The sequence below is a fragment of the Gymnogyps californianus genome, chromosome Z (assembly GCF_018139145.2).
Source record: "Gymnogyps californianus isolate 813 chromosome Z, ASM1813914v2, whole genome shotgun sequence".
Lineage (NCBI taxonomy): Eukaryota > Metazoa > Chordata > Aves > Accipitriformes > Cathartidae > Gymnogyps > Gymnogyps californianus.
In genome coordinates this window covers 84,934,355-84,948,704 of record NC_059500.1, presented here as the reverse complement: position 1 = coordinate 84,948,704, position 14,350 = coordinate 84,934,355, and the positions used below count along the sequence as shown (strand labels likewise).

The 14,350-nt window shown below is 37.2% G+C and overlaps 1 protein-coding gene across 1 annotated transcript in view; it reads right to left on the bottom strand.

Annotated features, from left to right (window-relative positions):
- Positions 1–14,350, bottom strand: part of NEDD4L (NEDD4 like E3 ubiquitin protein ligase) — a 223,099-nt gene that overhangs the window by 14,075 nt on the left and 194,674 nt on the right. Inside the window, exons 19-23 of the mRNA XM_050912459.1 lie at positions 10,643–10,701; positions 6,277–6,342; positions 4,675–4,904; positions 2,853–2,974; positions 1,912–1,982 (exon numbers count right to left, since the gene is read on the bottom strand). Of these exons, the coding sequence (XP_050768416.1) occupies positions 1,912–1,982; positions 2,853–2,974; positions 4,675–4,904; positions 6,277–6,342; positions 10,643–10,701 (548 nt within the window). The remainder of the gene's footprint in view (positions 1–1,911; positions 1,983–2,852; positions 2,975–4,674; positions 4,905–6,276; positions 6,343–10,642; positions 10,702–14,350) is intronic.

Sequence of the window (14,350 nt, the reverse complement as noted above, 5' to 3'; positions counted from 1 at the left end):
GGCACAGCTACTGTAAAGCAGGGTAGGATGGATTACTTTATTCATATGTATTTTTCTTGGATGCTGTATTTTTAGATTCATGTAACTCTTCTTAATTGACTTGTAATGGCATTATTATGCAACACAATAAATTGATTCTACACACCTATTAGGTAAATATGTATATAGCGGTGTGAAATAATTGGTTAGAAAATGTCTTCTTGATAAAACTGTACGTTCTTTTCAACAGAATTTATATACCACTCCATTACATTGATAATATATTATACAATAACTGATTGCCGTGTTATTATTAAAAGCCTTGAAGTCTGCTGAATAAAAGACCCCTCTAATTCCATAAAAGGGTTGTATCTTCACCATGCATTAGGTTCATAATTAAAGATTGACCCAAGAAAAAAAAGGGGGGAAAAAAAAAGTATGTGTAGCTATCATTAAATATGTCCAAGCAAGAGAGCCAAAAAAATTAATTTCAAAATAAAGTTAAAACATTATTTACTCATGTATGCTTCAAGAGAAGAATGACCTGCCAAAATTTGGTGACTATGACATAGTGGGAGCTGGAAGAGAGATTAAGCAGTTGAACCAGCATTTATGTCAGTAACTGAAAATTTGTAAAACTCTAAAACATAAAAAAGAATAAACTGCGTTTTATTCTTATACTGAGTATGCTTTTGACAAGACCAAGGACAGCTATTGCAGAGCTAAGAATAAGAAGAAAAGGTTTCCCAACTACTTGTAGGAATACAAGAGCCTGAACTTCCTTTTAAGATCCTTCTGGGTATGTATCTGATGAGCTTGGTTTTAAGCTTGTACTTGAGCTCAAGCCATCTCATCTTCTGTAATTTTGCCTCTGTGCTGGGCTTGTGAGTCAACTGACTTCGCTGTTGAAGACAGTCTTAGGGAAGCGCAGGATGTGAGTGGCCCGGCTCACAACCACGTCCTGCCCCTGCAGAAGCAATCTGGAGCAGTCTTCTCCAGATAAACTGTTCTCTATAACGGGGTAACAGAGGAAGACGTTAGAAAGGGGAAAAGTAACAGCTCGAAGGTTCTCCAAAGTCCACAGCAGTGGAAAAACTGGACAGACCTTAACCTTTAACCTTTTTAAAGGTTAAAAAGACAAAAACAAGTATCATCCTGCTAAATTAATGGAAACCATCTGTATTTAGCTGTACATATCTGAAATGTACTGTGTTTCAATACGGGTACAGCACACGTCTAGACTGGGCATCTGCGGGATCCTATTTATTGTTGTCCTTCATTTTACAATACAAAGTTTGAGATTTCTAACTTGTAAAACAATCCGTTTTTCTCCCAGGGAGTGCCAAACACAAAAGTACTTGATTGCAATTAATGCTGAAGGTGTGAAAGTAGAGCCAGTGCAGGGAACAAAACCAAAACGGATATAAGGGCATAAGTTGTGCTGCATTCATTAAGTACATTTTGGAGAAAACCGTTTATCATTTGGCAACCCTTTCTCCTTCCAGCACTGTGGGCAACTGCCCGTGTTGCCGGGTCAGAATGAAGCCCTCGCATCCCCCTCTTCCTGCTCCACAGCATGACAAGAAAGCTGTAGGGCTTGGTGGTGGTGCTCCTTGTAACGGGGAGAAAGCTGACCCAGCGGAAAATCTGAAGTACGATTAGACGTCTTATGCTGTGTTTCTTACTGGCCTATTCACGCCTCCTCTCCCTTGTCCCTCTCACCACTGTTAGTGCACTGGTACTGAAACCGCTGTCCTAGCTGGGAAAATTTCTTTTATTAAAAAGGTACGTACATATCTTTCTAAAGTTGTTGCAACTATGACCTTGGGTTTTCCACCATGCAGTTTACTGGAATTGTTACTCTTATAAATTCCCCCAGAGGAAAAAAAGCACGTAATTGCTAATGCTGATAGGGTTTAAATTTTATCTTACCACTGACTCCATGTCTTTCAGAGTTATTGGTTTCCCCAGCATCATCTTGTAAAAAGGTCTGATGAAGAAGCCTAAAAGAGAGAGAAAAGTGTTACCTCCACTGTTCTGCATTTTCACCTTACATAAAGATATGACTGCTCAAGGATAATACACCACGACATTTCCTAGTGTGCTAGCAAGAAAGAAACCTCGTGAAACGAACAGCGCTGTAACTGCTCAAGTTAACACAGCAGGCTCATTTTTTATTTAGGCCCAGAAATTCCAATTTTTCAGTTACAAGAACTATGCCATTAATTATCATATGCCATTAAACACCATTACATTAATGGCAGAGAGACACAAGAGGTGGGGAATTGAGCTCAGGGTACTCTAATCCATTTAAAATTGCCATTCTTCTCTCAAAGGAGATGCTAGAAAAACAGGACGGTGAGCTTCCTCTTCTAATGTGCTGCACTATTGCTAAATAAAATTTGGTCAGTTTATAATGTTTGCTTGCTTGCTTACTGTGGGATTTCAAAGTTCAGCAGAAATCATATTTTCTCATTAAATCATTCAGTAATAATTTTACCCATCAAAATATGCTGCAGTTGACACCCACACAACTGCTTTGGCTGCAGGTTTGCATGGAAATGGTTGATATAAATTTAGTGATTTTCCTTTAGGGATAGTGATTATTTAGGAATGCTGATTCTGTAGTTTTAACACGAGTGGAGAAAGGAGCAAAACTTTATATGAAACGTATTTGTTGAGTAAGACACTATAATTTTTGAATCACCATTCACATCAGGAATGCAATTTCCAACAGTTCCAGTTCCATTACTTTCTCTCAGACTTTGTCTCCAGAAATACTACACTCTAAGGCATATGAATTATTGAAGTGATTTATTTCATTTAATAAAAATCCAGTAACAGTAGCATAGCCATGCAATGTAATAACTCACCATCCAATAGCTTCCCATGATATACTGCCAGACCAGCAACCCGACCAATAAATGTGAAATATGACAGATGATCTTCGTTACAAAGACCTGAATTAGGATTTATCTGAAGTGTATAGTTGTCCCTTTTTTGGGGAAAGAAAAAAAATATCTAAATAACCAAGTCTTTAAATAACCAGATACTCGATATGTTAATAAATAATGTGAGCTTAGGGCCATTTCCTGTTCATTTTTGCAAGAGTGTTTACTCCATGTGTTCCTGAACAGAAGTACCTGACAGTTTGTGGGGAGGCTGTCCTAATCAAAACTGTCTTGCTACGACCATAATGATTACTTGACAAAGGTAAGTAAAACTTCTGCTTGTGGGGTAACAGGATTCCACCTGTGGCAAGCGTAAGAGGGCTGTGCTAACCTCTTCAAAGGATAAAAGCCTAGCAGCACTGAAAACAGTAGAATTTTGCCATCAGCTTCAGTGGAATGAGAATTCCAGCTAAGTGATCTCTTCTGCCTTCTGCTGGGCTTGATTATTCACTCTTTCCAGCCAAATCTCAGGGCTTAAAAGTTTAGGATTCTCTTTTGCACTAGTTTCTTTTAGTTCTTGAAATATCTGTAGGTACTGAAGAGGAATGAAGTATAGGCCCACGGTCCAACCGTCCTGGGATAAAGAACATTTTCTTACTAGCATCTTAAACTGCACATACTAGAGAACATCTCTGAAATACGCTTAACCCCCAGGACATAGGAAAAAGCTGTCAAAGGACTAAGATCTTTTAACTGGGTAACAAAGCATTAAGACTCGTGTGAAAGTGCGTGTCACAGTAAGACATTAGTGTAAAAGCAGTACTTTTAATTTGCAGTATATTCTTAATCTGTGAAGAAAGACATGGGGTTTTTAAGTAGGGTTTTTTTTCTTATTTCTTAAAATAACTAGTTAGATTTCTGAACCTAAACCGAAATAACATTATATTTAAAATATCCAGTGACCTGTATCCCATAAGTGGAAATATTTCAAAACAAGTGTTTATCCAGTGAATTCTATTAACACACAGGCATTCTGTGCTCGTCAATGTTGTTTAAGTTGTGTTTCCCTTCAACAGCAGAATGTATCTTTTCTGAGACACAAATGCGAGAACGCTCTCATTATGCAGTCTTTCTTCATCTACTTTACAATCAATTCAACACTTACTAGAGAAAGGAGTGAGCTCGATATTGACATAAAAACATCAAAACTACTGCCTGCAATTAAGAAATCCATCCTCACTGTAGCTAAGTACACAATGTGGAATAACATACAGCTTATTAAAACAAACGTACCTTAAGCAGGAGACTTGCTCTCTCATTTACACTAATGGATTGCTCAAAGATTTTAAAATTGGACAAAAACAAATTTGAACTTATGTAAGGCCACTGCTGTGTAACTACTGAAATGTAAACGAGAAGCTGTTTTATGAGCTAATTATAAAGGAGCACTATAATTCTGGACGGCAGGTGTTTTACAGTGCAATGGGAAGGCATAAAAAGAGCCTTTTGTCTGACATCGCTCCTTTCACTATTACTAGCCTCAAAAATTGCAGTTCTGCTGCAAGCAAGGCAACACTGAATATTGTCTTAATAATGAAAATGTTTTATGAGATTTCAATGACAATTTGAAAGGTTCTCTGAAAAGCAAGTAAGAAATGATAGTACAGAAGAGAGATTTGACTGATAAGAGTGCATATCAATACCTCGTGAAGGATGATCTAACTACTTCCCAGTGTAACTTGGCCTCTTATGCAAAATCTGATGTATATCCCTTATGAATGGAAATATTTTAATGGACACTTACGTTGCTGAATATTCAAAGAGACCATAATAAGGGTTAAACATCTCCTTGGACAAGAGAAAAAACCATTCTCTGGCCACACCTCCATAGTCAAGTCCTTTTTCTGACTCAAATTCAATCCAGAGCCTGGCTTTTAGTACATCAGGTCTTTTCACAGACATGATTCTTCTGTAGGACTCCTCAAAAATATTATTTCTGTGTAGCTTCATCTCAAATCTGTTCGGTATATCAGCCTATGTGAAAGGAGATTATATTATACTTGTTAGTCTCAATAAATAAGTCTTCAGGCAAATTATTGACCAGTGGTAACAACTAAATGACAGATTAGACATCTGATGTATAAAGTTTCCCCTTATTTTTGTTTTCCAGTGCTCTCGAAGTCTACAGGTTGATAGCATATGGTGAACTAGGTAAGTTCCAGAATAGTGGTTCAGAGATTTCTATGATATTTGACAAAACAATGAAAACAACAAGAAAGGTAACAAACAAACCAAAAAAAGTGAGAAAATGATTGATATTACTATGCGTTATTTTAAGGGCATTTTAGCTTAAAATGGTAACAAATGCACAAGATGTATGCAACTGCTTTACTCACATATCTGTAAAGGCCAGAACAGTTTCACAAGAACACCTACAATACCATACACACAACAGAACTGAACTGCAAAGATGTAAACAAAAGAGACTTGGGCTGCCAACATGTTTTACAAGTTCTGTCTAAATAGGAGGGAGCTAAGGCCCATTACGATTTAGCCCAGGGAGCTAAATTCACAAAAGACAGAAGAGAACAGAGTTAAGAATTTGTAGAAACAAGACTGGATGAACAGATAAACATAACTGTTACAGCCACATATAGTTTTCCTGATAAAATTGAGTTGAAACAACTGTTTCAGAAGGTTTGCTTTTTCCTGACAACTAAAGTGCTTATTGTGTGCAATCACTGGTCAAACTCAAGGTGAAAATTCAAGGAGCTATCAATAAACAGGTAAAGACATTGGCAAGACCCTCTTCAAATTATAGTTGGTGTTGCCAAGGCTGTTTACTGTTAATTATGAGCCAATATCACATGCAAGCTAATACTGAGTGCTCTCTGATGTTAAAGATGTTACTGAAAATACTTTTTTTCACAGAACAAGAACACTAGAAGCTTGTGCCAGATCCAGCACAACTGTGGGCTCTGCTCTGCCAACTTGTTCCAGCTCTGTCCTTCGAAGTCCACTGTTGAAGATGACGGAGAAATATCAATCCTCAAGCCTATTTTCAACCTAAAGGCTTGTAACACACCAATTACTCTCAGTTGCAATGGGAAATAGTGAATCACTGCTACTTCCTTGCTGCCTCATCACTTTGATTTTGCACTGATATAGAAAAATGGGAGTCTTAAAGATTTGTAAATGTTTTTGTTGAGAAATCAATCAAATTCAAACTTTTCTTCATTTTTTTGGTTCCTACTTAACCCCTTTAGGAGTAGCACAATCAAGAAAAACTGGCAAGTGTGTTATAGCAAGATACAACACCATTCTGTATCTATGCTTGGGATAGTCTGTTGTTTCTCCCAGACATAGCGTAATTGATTCCAACACAAAGCAGCACGTTTCTACTCACTGGTTTCTTTAACTTCTTCCGGAAATAGTCATATTTCTGTTTGAACTCCCTGGAATATGGAACTGCCTATCAGAGACAGAATCATAAATACAGATTATTCCAGCTATTTAGCAGTTTGATATTCCAACATTATTTAAACAAAAAAGAAAGTTAGACATGCTATCTACATATGTATGCCATAGGTTCATCTAATAAAACCCACGATGCATGAAGTACAGCAGCCAAAATTTTCCCATTTCTCAGTGCATAATTTGAGTTAAAAGGTATGAAAACTTTCAACCCAGTTGTTCTTTTTATCAACTACTTACCCTCATTTTTTTTCTTCTCTTAGGAACAGAAAAGAGCAAAACCAATTTTTAACACAGACAAAAAAAATCTGGAATGTGTTGCTGCCATCCATGTGTCTCATTAGGAAATAATGAGCATGCCATATGATACTGAATTTTGAAAATGACTAGTGTTACCACAGAACATGGATTTGCACAGCTGGAAGTGCTAAGCATTATTAGGTGCTACTCAAAAGACAGAAAACTCAAAGAATTTTGAAAATGAACCTAAGAACAAGTTAAAAGGCTCCAGTAAAGCTATGACATTAACAACAAACACTGTTTGCCCTCCAAAAAGTGCAGGACACAATGTATAGCTACACAGCAGAGTTAACTAGGCAGGGGAATATCCACAGCTAGAAATTACCTTTTCAGCCCAATGTGATTCAATCTAATTCTTAATAGTTATCAAACTATCACCAAACTATATAAAAACTATTTTGTAAATTACATATAATGAAAATATACACCTTCATAATGTCTTTAATTCAGAATCTGAAAGCATTTAATAAACAAATTAACATTTTTTTGAACCAAGTACAAGTCACTGTGTAATATTTATCTGAATACTCACTCAATGCAGCTGCCTGTGAATTACATCACATTTTTAAGTAATAGCAGCGTAACAGAACAATTTTAGAAGTTTAAAAAAAAAAAAAAAGGCACAGTGAAGGTTGGCAGAATTACCTTAATCAGCAGAGCTGGAAATTGGTTTCTGGCATATATAAACACCCCTTAACAAATGCCACAGGTCTCTGAAATATTTACTTGGATTTCCAGATGCCTGAAAGGCCTCTCAGGATGATTCCAGGCACGCACAAATCAAGGTTCAACAAAGGTTCTCACAAGCTCTGTCATTCAGAGTTTTGAAAGACAACTCTATTTTAACACTGTGCTTCTCTTTCCTGCTAACATACTGTATAGGTAAGCAAGGATTTGACACTAAGCTAGAAGATTGCCATGTTTGATGTTAATCCACATGCCACTTGCTGACCATCACAGTAGTCACTAAGATGACAGCGTTCTCTTCTGCTACCTACTTGTCTTCATCAGACTCCTTTGCTTTTGCACCAGCTAGGAAACGTATACAAACGTCCAGAAAGGCCAAGCCTCTTAAGGCACCAAGTAGTACCAGACAAAAGCACTGAAGTGCATCAGCCATCAAGCAGGAGTACAGATAAGAGCCATCCATACTCCTGATTGCCAGTCCTATGACTGCAACCTACATTTCTGACAAATAATTTTTTGAGAATTAAGAATCCTTAATTCTCTGATTTTTGACACCATATACAACATCAATTTGATCAGGGTTTGGAAAGAGCCTTGAAAAAAAGAAAAAAGAGGAAAAAAAAAAAGCTTCCTGTCCTTGATCATAATATTTTCCAACTACATCCTTACTTTCCTTTGCTCTACTGTTCCTTCAAGATGAAAGAGTAGACCTAGTAAAACAACTAGCTAAACAAATGAAGTGTGATTTCTTGGGAGCAAAAGAATGATTTTGAATTCCACAGGACTGCAAAAGTTACGTTCTCTGTTCCCTGAAGGCTGAATCACAAATTGCAAAGCTCTGGTTCAAGTTCAGTTTCTGCGTGAGGACTGGGATTTGTGGGGAGGGAAGGTATGGGCTGGTCTTGAAGTAGATTCATGACTGGATGTAGGTGAGAGCGGGAGGTGGAAATCTTTCTACATGGGTTTTCTCTTGTGGATGATGAGACATGAAAAATTAAAAAAAACCCAACAAAACATCTAAATCATTTTACTCTGATGATAATATGACTTTACTACAGCCATTAAATAATCTTTCAACATGTTTCCATTGTTTAAATGCAATGTGAAATGCAATTTAAGTAGTTCTTTTTTTTTTTTGTCATGGCACCAAAAATACTATTAAAAGCATTAAGATGAATCCTTAATGCTTATATGGTTGTAAAATGGATTTGATCTTGCTTTCTCTTTAAAAAAAAACCCCACACAAATAACTGTTATTTACTTAATGGGATCATGAATGACCCTTATTATCTTAAAGCAAAATTTCCCAGATAGTCTCTCTCATTTATGCTTAACATTTCTGGGAAAATAAACATTAAGAATTTGTATAGCATAGTGTATATTAGTATCTCAAGCATTAAGTGCATGATAAATGGGTAAATCACTCCAAAAGCAATTATGTTCAAACAAGTGATTATTATTAATCTTATTAATAAACAAGAGCCATTGGAATTAGACCATGCAGTAGTTAATTTGCTGCATCCTGAGACCCTTAAAAATCCTGAGGATTTACCCAAAATAAAAAGGTGTTCTTGGCACCTGGAAACATCTTTGGGGTGGAAGTCTGATCACTCAGAATACCATAAAATGGCATAAACTGGCATCAACCAGCATAAAAAGGTCAAAGAATCACTCCATATAGTTGATGTTTTGAAAATCTGATATTAAAGTAAAAGCATGTATTTATTTTTTCTAAGGCTGATATTCTGAAATCTCTTAGTTTATCTGCAGTAAGTTTTATGTCTCTTAAAACTGATAGACCCAATTTTTGTCTTTTTTACACTCTGAATCCACATAGTCACAACTCTCCCATATCGAGTGTAAACAGGTTATTATCGAGAAATCTAAAAATGAATAGCACAGTGTCTCAGCTCAGTAAAATCCTATTGTCAGTAATGACCCAGATAATAGGTAAATATGAACATTTCTTCTATACACATCCCTAAAACCTTACAATCTAGGATTCAGCACAGAGAACTTGGCTTGAAATTCCCAAGATCTTCTGACTTCGATTCGGAGCAGACATGTGCCCTTCACATAGCTTAATATAGAAACATACTATTTTAACACAATGGAGGAATAAAAGATAAGATGCAAAGATTTAATATTGTTTGTTCCACACTGACTAATTTATAATATCAGCAAGTGTGGAGAAAGAAAAAATCTGAAGAATATTTTACACTTACATTATTTTAGATGTAATTTATTTAAAATCACATTTTTCCCCTCAATTCATCTGTTTGGATGTCAAAAGTAAGCTAAAGATATCACTCTACTACTTCTGTCCTGGAATCCTATCATCACAACAAGCAGCAAATACAACAACAAAAACCATGTTGTAATCTTAAATTTTTTATTTTTTCAGCCAGGGATCACATCAGTAATAGATTTCTTTCAGAAACCACATTCACCATCACTTAGCGCAGAAAACTTCAGGTTGCAGGAGAAGAACGGAACAAATGAGAAATGATGGGTTTCTGTGTGTTTCAGAGGGTGAAACACCATTCAGACTATTTAGCTATGCAGCTTCCGAATGGACGGAGCTTCACTCAGAAATAATACAACAATATAAAAAATTAAAACCAGCCAAACAAGAGTCTCTATCCTTCTGAAGAGCCTTCTCTTCCTCCCCGCTGAAACAGAGGTATTCTGCGATTTACTGTCATATCTACTGATCAGGAATGTTTCCTAGACACTCCAAGGCAGAAGCCAACTTCACATGCTAATGGCTACAAGACAGGAATCATACCGTACCACTGGAAAAATTCCCTAGCTAGGTAGGTGCTGCTAGGAAAGCCTCCAAACCCATCAAATTCGAACCTATTGTCTGACCTGGGAATAGCGCGCACAGCACTGTAGTTCCAAATGTTCCAGTGATTCCTAATTAGCCCACTACTGCTTTGGACCACAGGCAGCAGGCTGGAAGAGTCCCCAGTGCACAGAGCCTGTGTGTAACAAAATAGGGTCCACAGAGTGGTACAACCATTTGAACGCCGGGGACAAGGCATCAGTTTTGGGGCACCTTGGCAGGCTGTCACACGATAGCAGCTCCCCCTGCCCTCGCAGACGCACAAAAGCTGGCACCTGAGCCTCCCACGTCTGTCAGGAAAAGGCAACGCAAGGCAGAGGTCCTGCTTCCTGGTCTGTTCATCAGGCAGAGTCTGACCTGATCTGGAGAACAAGCGTGACCTGCTGCTCGATAATGCCTCCTGCCTATACCAAATGTACGTGAGTCACAGCATTTAATGGAAAAAAACCATAGCAGTACTTACTGGACCAGTAATTGCCGGGTTCTGCAGTCTGGGGTCTTCCCACTGGGTAATTTTATTATCTGTAAATAACAAAAGAAATTATATCATTACTTCTCTGTTACCACACTGTGAATTTATGTTGGTTTTTTCTCCCTACAACTGTTTTCCCTACCATTTCCACAACTTAGTATTTCAGGGTTAGAAAAGGCTGCATTCACCCATCTACATCAAAACCCCATCACACTGTTTAGTTGAAAACACTCATTCAAAAATGCAAAACTACAACAGAATCCAGTGTATTTACACTGCTTTTATTTCAACGTCTGTAGTAGTAAACATGTTCCATTTGAACATGGTCTTGGATTCAACTCGTATTAGAAATACACAGACTTCATGCCTGAAAGGTAAAGGAACCCAAGAACTTTGTCAAATGACAGACTAAGTTTACTTTTTTGAAATTTTGCATAAAGATAGCCAAAATGTAATACTTCTAAAAGGCAGTCTGTATTTAAATTTGGAGGGAATAACACCTCTTTAAGAAAAAGTCCTAGACACTGATTTAATGAAAAGGTTATAGGACCATTAAGGGAGGCAAAATTACACAGTTAGGGCATAAGAGATCATTCAGTTTTGACCGAAGGAGATTTTGGCAGTAACGCGACAGAATCCACTTTTCATCTACTGTTTTTAAGAGCACCAGGAGGGTGACATGGTAAGGTTATACAGGACCATGGTGAAACTCTCCCTGCCTCCAGACAACTGCTCCTCACAAGATTCTGAACACAACAGAATCACAACAAAATGATGATGTTGCAACAATAAGACAATGCTCCAGAAACCAAACTAGATGCCACCTGCAATGGCAAGGTTTAAGACATCCATTTCCTGCACTGAAAGGGTAATAATAATACATCTGTTTGTTACATACACTGCTTTGATTTATGAACTGTATATTAAGATAGTAGTCCAGATTTTAAGTTTTGAAATTGCTAGGTTTGGGAATAAACACACTAAGTTTCAAGAAAATTGTTTTTATGGCTACTATAAGTAAAAGCAAAGAACCAAACCCACTTATATTAAAACTTAAGTATTTTCCATGTTTCTACAGTTGGAAAAGACCCATAACTTTTGAGCATCCCAAGCTAGTTTTAAAATGGACTGGGATTTGAAAGGTGACATTCATTAAATGTTAACTGAAGAAAATTCAAAAAGATCACAAGCACATTTCAAGAAATTTGATCTATCAGTTAATTTAATATTAAAATACTATTTTATTCCCCTTTACACATTAAGTCTATGTAGTGCTTATCGAAATTACGGAGGAAGGCTATTAGACTGACAGCTCCAGAAACCACTTGAGATCCACAGACCGGAGCCTGCCATAAAGGTGTGACACCTAATCTGGCCCGTTTCATCTTGCTTCAACCTATTCAGTCACATCTCCTTCTACAAAGTTTACCGGTTTTATACCAATTCATTTCTTATACCTACTTGAAACTGACAGCCACAAATCATGGTGGTAATTTTCCATGAAATCAAAGATAATAGAACTGGAAATGACTGCAAGTTTGTCAATTCTTTCTTATTGCCCTACATACTTAAGAGTGTACGATGTTACTGACAAATCTTTGCCTAATTTTTTTTTCAGAGTGCTACAGTGACAGGGGCTTCGTATTATAAACTCTATTCCCAGGCTTAAGTGCCCCAACAATTAGAAGGGTCTAACGTGGACCACTCTACCTGGAATTGTAGCTCAAGATTCTCTGTCTTATCCAAAGTGGATCTGGATAACAAATTAATTCCTTTTGCAGCACATTATCAAAAATCTACCATTTCTCTTGAGTCTTCACACAAATACAATACTCTGTCTTTCCTCATAAATCGGGCTCTAGGGCCTTTGAGGATTCCCTCTTCTCCTCCGTCTCCTCTGGTCTCTTTCCAAGTGGTCCACTATTTTCTTTAAAAGTTTGGGACCCCATGCTAGATACAGTATTATCATAGCCAAGACATTACCAGTGCTAATGAGATTAGAAGGATTACTTCATGTCTTATTTAAGACACTCCTGTTGATACATCACAGGATGAGTTAACTCATGTCCAGTCGATGATATTTTTCATGCCCTTTTCCACCAAAATTCTGCTAGTTATTCCCTCTCTGAGTAACCCTTTGCAATTCTTATTAAACAGCATCTTACTTCTACTACACTGCCACTACAGCGGCAGTTTGCCAGACTCATTCTGATTTCTCATCCTGTTCCAGTGAGCACCTCTCAGCTCTCCTACACTGTTGTTTCCTGCTGAACTAATGAGTACATTCCCCCTAATTCATTGTTCAAATCACTAATGAACATATTGAAGAATGGTGGATCCAAGACAGACTTTGAGGGGAACCCATTTAATATATCCATCCCTCTGTCAGTGAACCACTGACAACTGTTCTGAATATGGTTGGAAAACCTTTGTGCTTTCCTTCACAATACCTTCCGACAGGTAGATCATATTTGCCTATAAGGCTCCTAGGAAATGCAGAAGTAGATGCATGCTACAATGAATACAGAATACTATTTTATTCATGGACGGTAAATAAAGTTGACTTAGCTAGCTAAGGACCAATCATGGAGAACTAGAGACTGTATTTTTTGTTAAAAGATTGACCGCTGCAGAAATTAGAACTGTTTACAGTTAAAAATCTAAAAATATTATATTTTCAGGCTACTATGTTACAAGTAATAGCTAAATTATTTTAGCAGTACTTTGCTTTACTAGTTTATACGACATGCTTAATAGCAGTTAGTATTGCTCCACAAGAGGAGGTTTCTGTGCTGGTTGCATTAGACTTTTTTAGTTTCTCTCAGGGATAAGAAAAACATTTCAAAAACAGGACAACAGTATTGGATAATTATGCAGAAGAATTACAAAATGTATCTGAGGAACCAGGACATTAATAGTAGCTGAATCTGTCAACGCTTTCAACATTTATCTTGTATTCTAGGAATGAAACTGACTACATTTGTGCATCTTAACCAATTGCTTTAGCAGAGAATGACTGAAATGATGGCCAGTTTATCATGGTAATGGACTACTGAGACTTGCCTATTTAGGGTGAGCACAGCTGATCGCACCCACGACTGATTTCAGCGTATGCTCTCAAGTTAGCCATGAAACAAGAGTCAGCAGGCTCTGTCACAAACCTATCATATACAGTCAAATGTCATTGCACTTCCTTATCAATACTGTGAAAAAAAATGCTACTATTGAGATTGCTCAAGCCAAATCACTGAGCACTGAATGCTGTTTGCAGTCATTCCCTAAATACTGAGCACAACATTATCACAATGGAGCTGCAACATGTCCACTTAATACCACCGGCACCACCTCTGCTCCTAGAGTCCACTTGTAATTGTAGTGGTGTGGCACCAGCCTGACACCAAAAGGATATTTGCTGGAAACAAGCAGCATTATTGAAAAAACCCTCTAAACTTTTGTAAAAACTGCTATATAAAAAGCTAAAAAAACTCAGATCAAAAGAGGAACTAGAGAGAGATTTCAGATGCAAATAAATTTAGTTTTATAACAATTATAAATTCTTTGGGGAGTTCTAATTAATGTACAACTTTAACATTCCATTTACTTTTAGAGACTAATACATGCTTAAGTAGATTTAGGAGACTGAAAAATTAAAACTTTTTAAAGGAGGTTGGGAGGCTCAACAATTATACAGGTATTTTA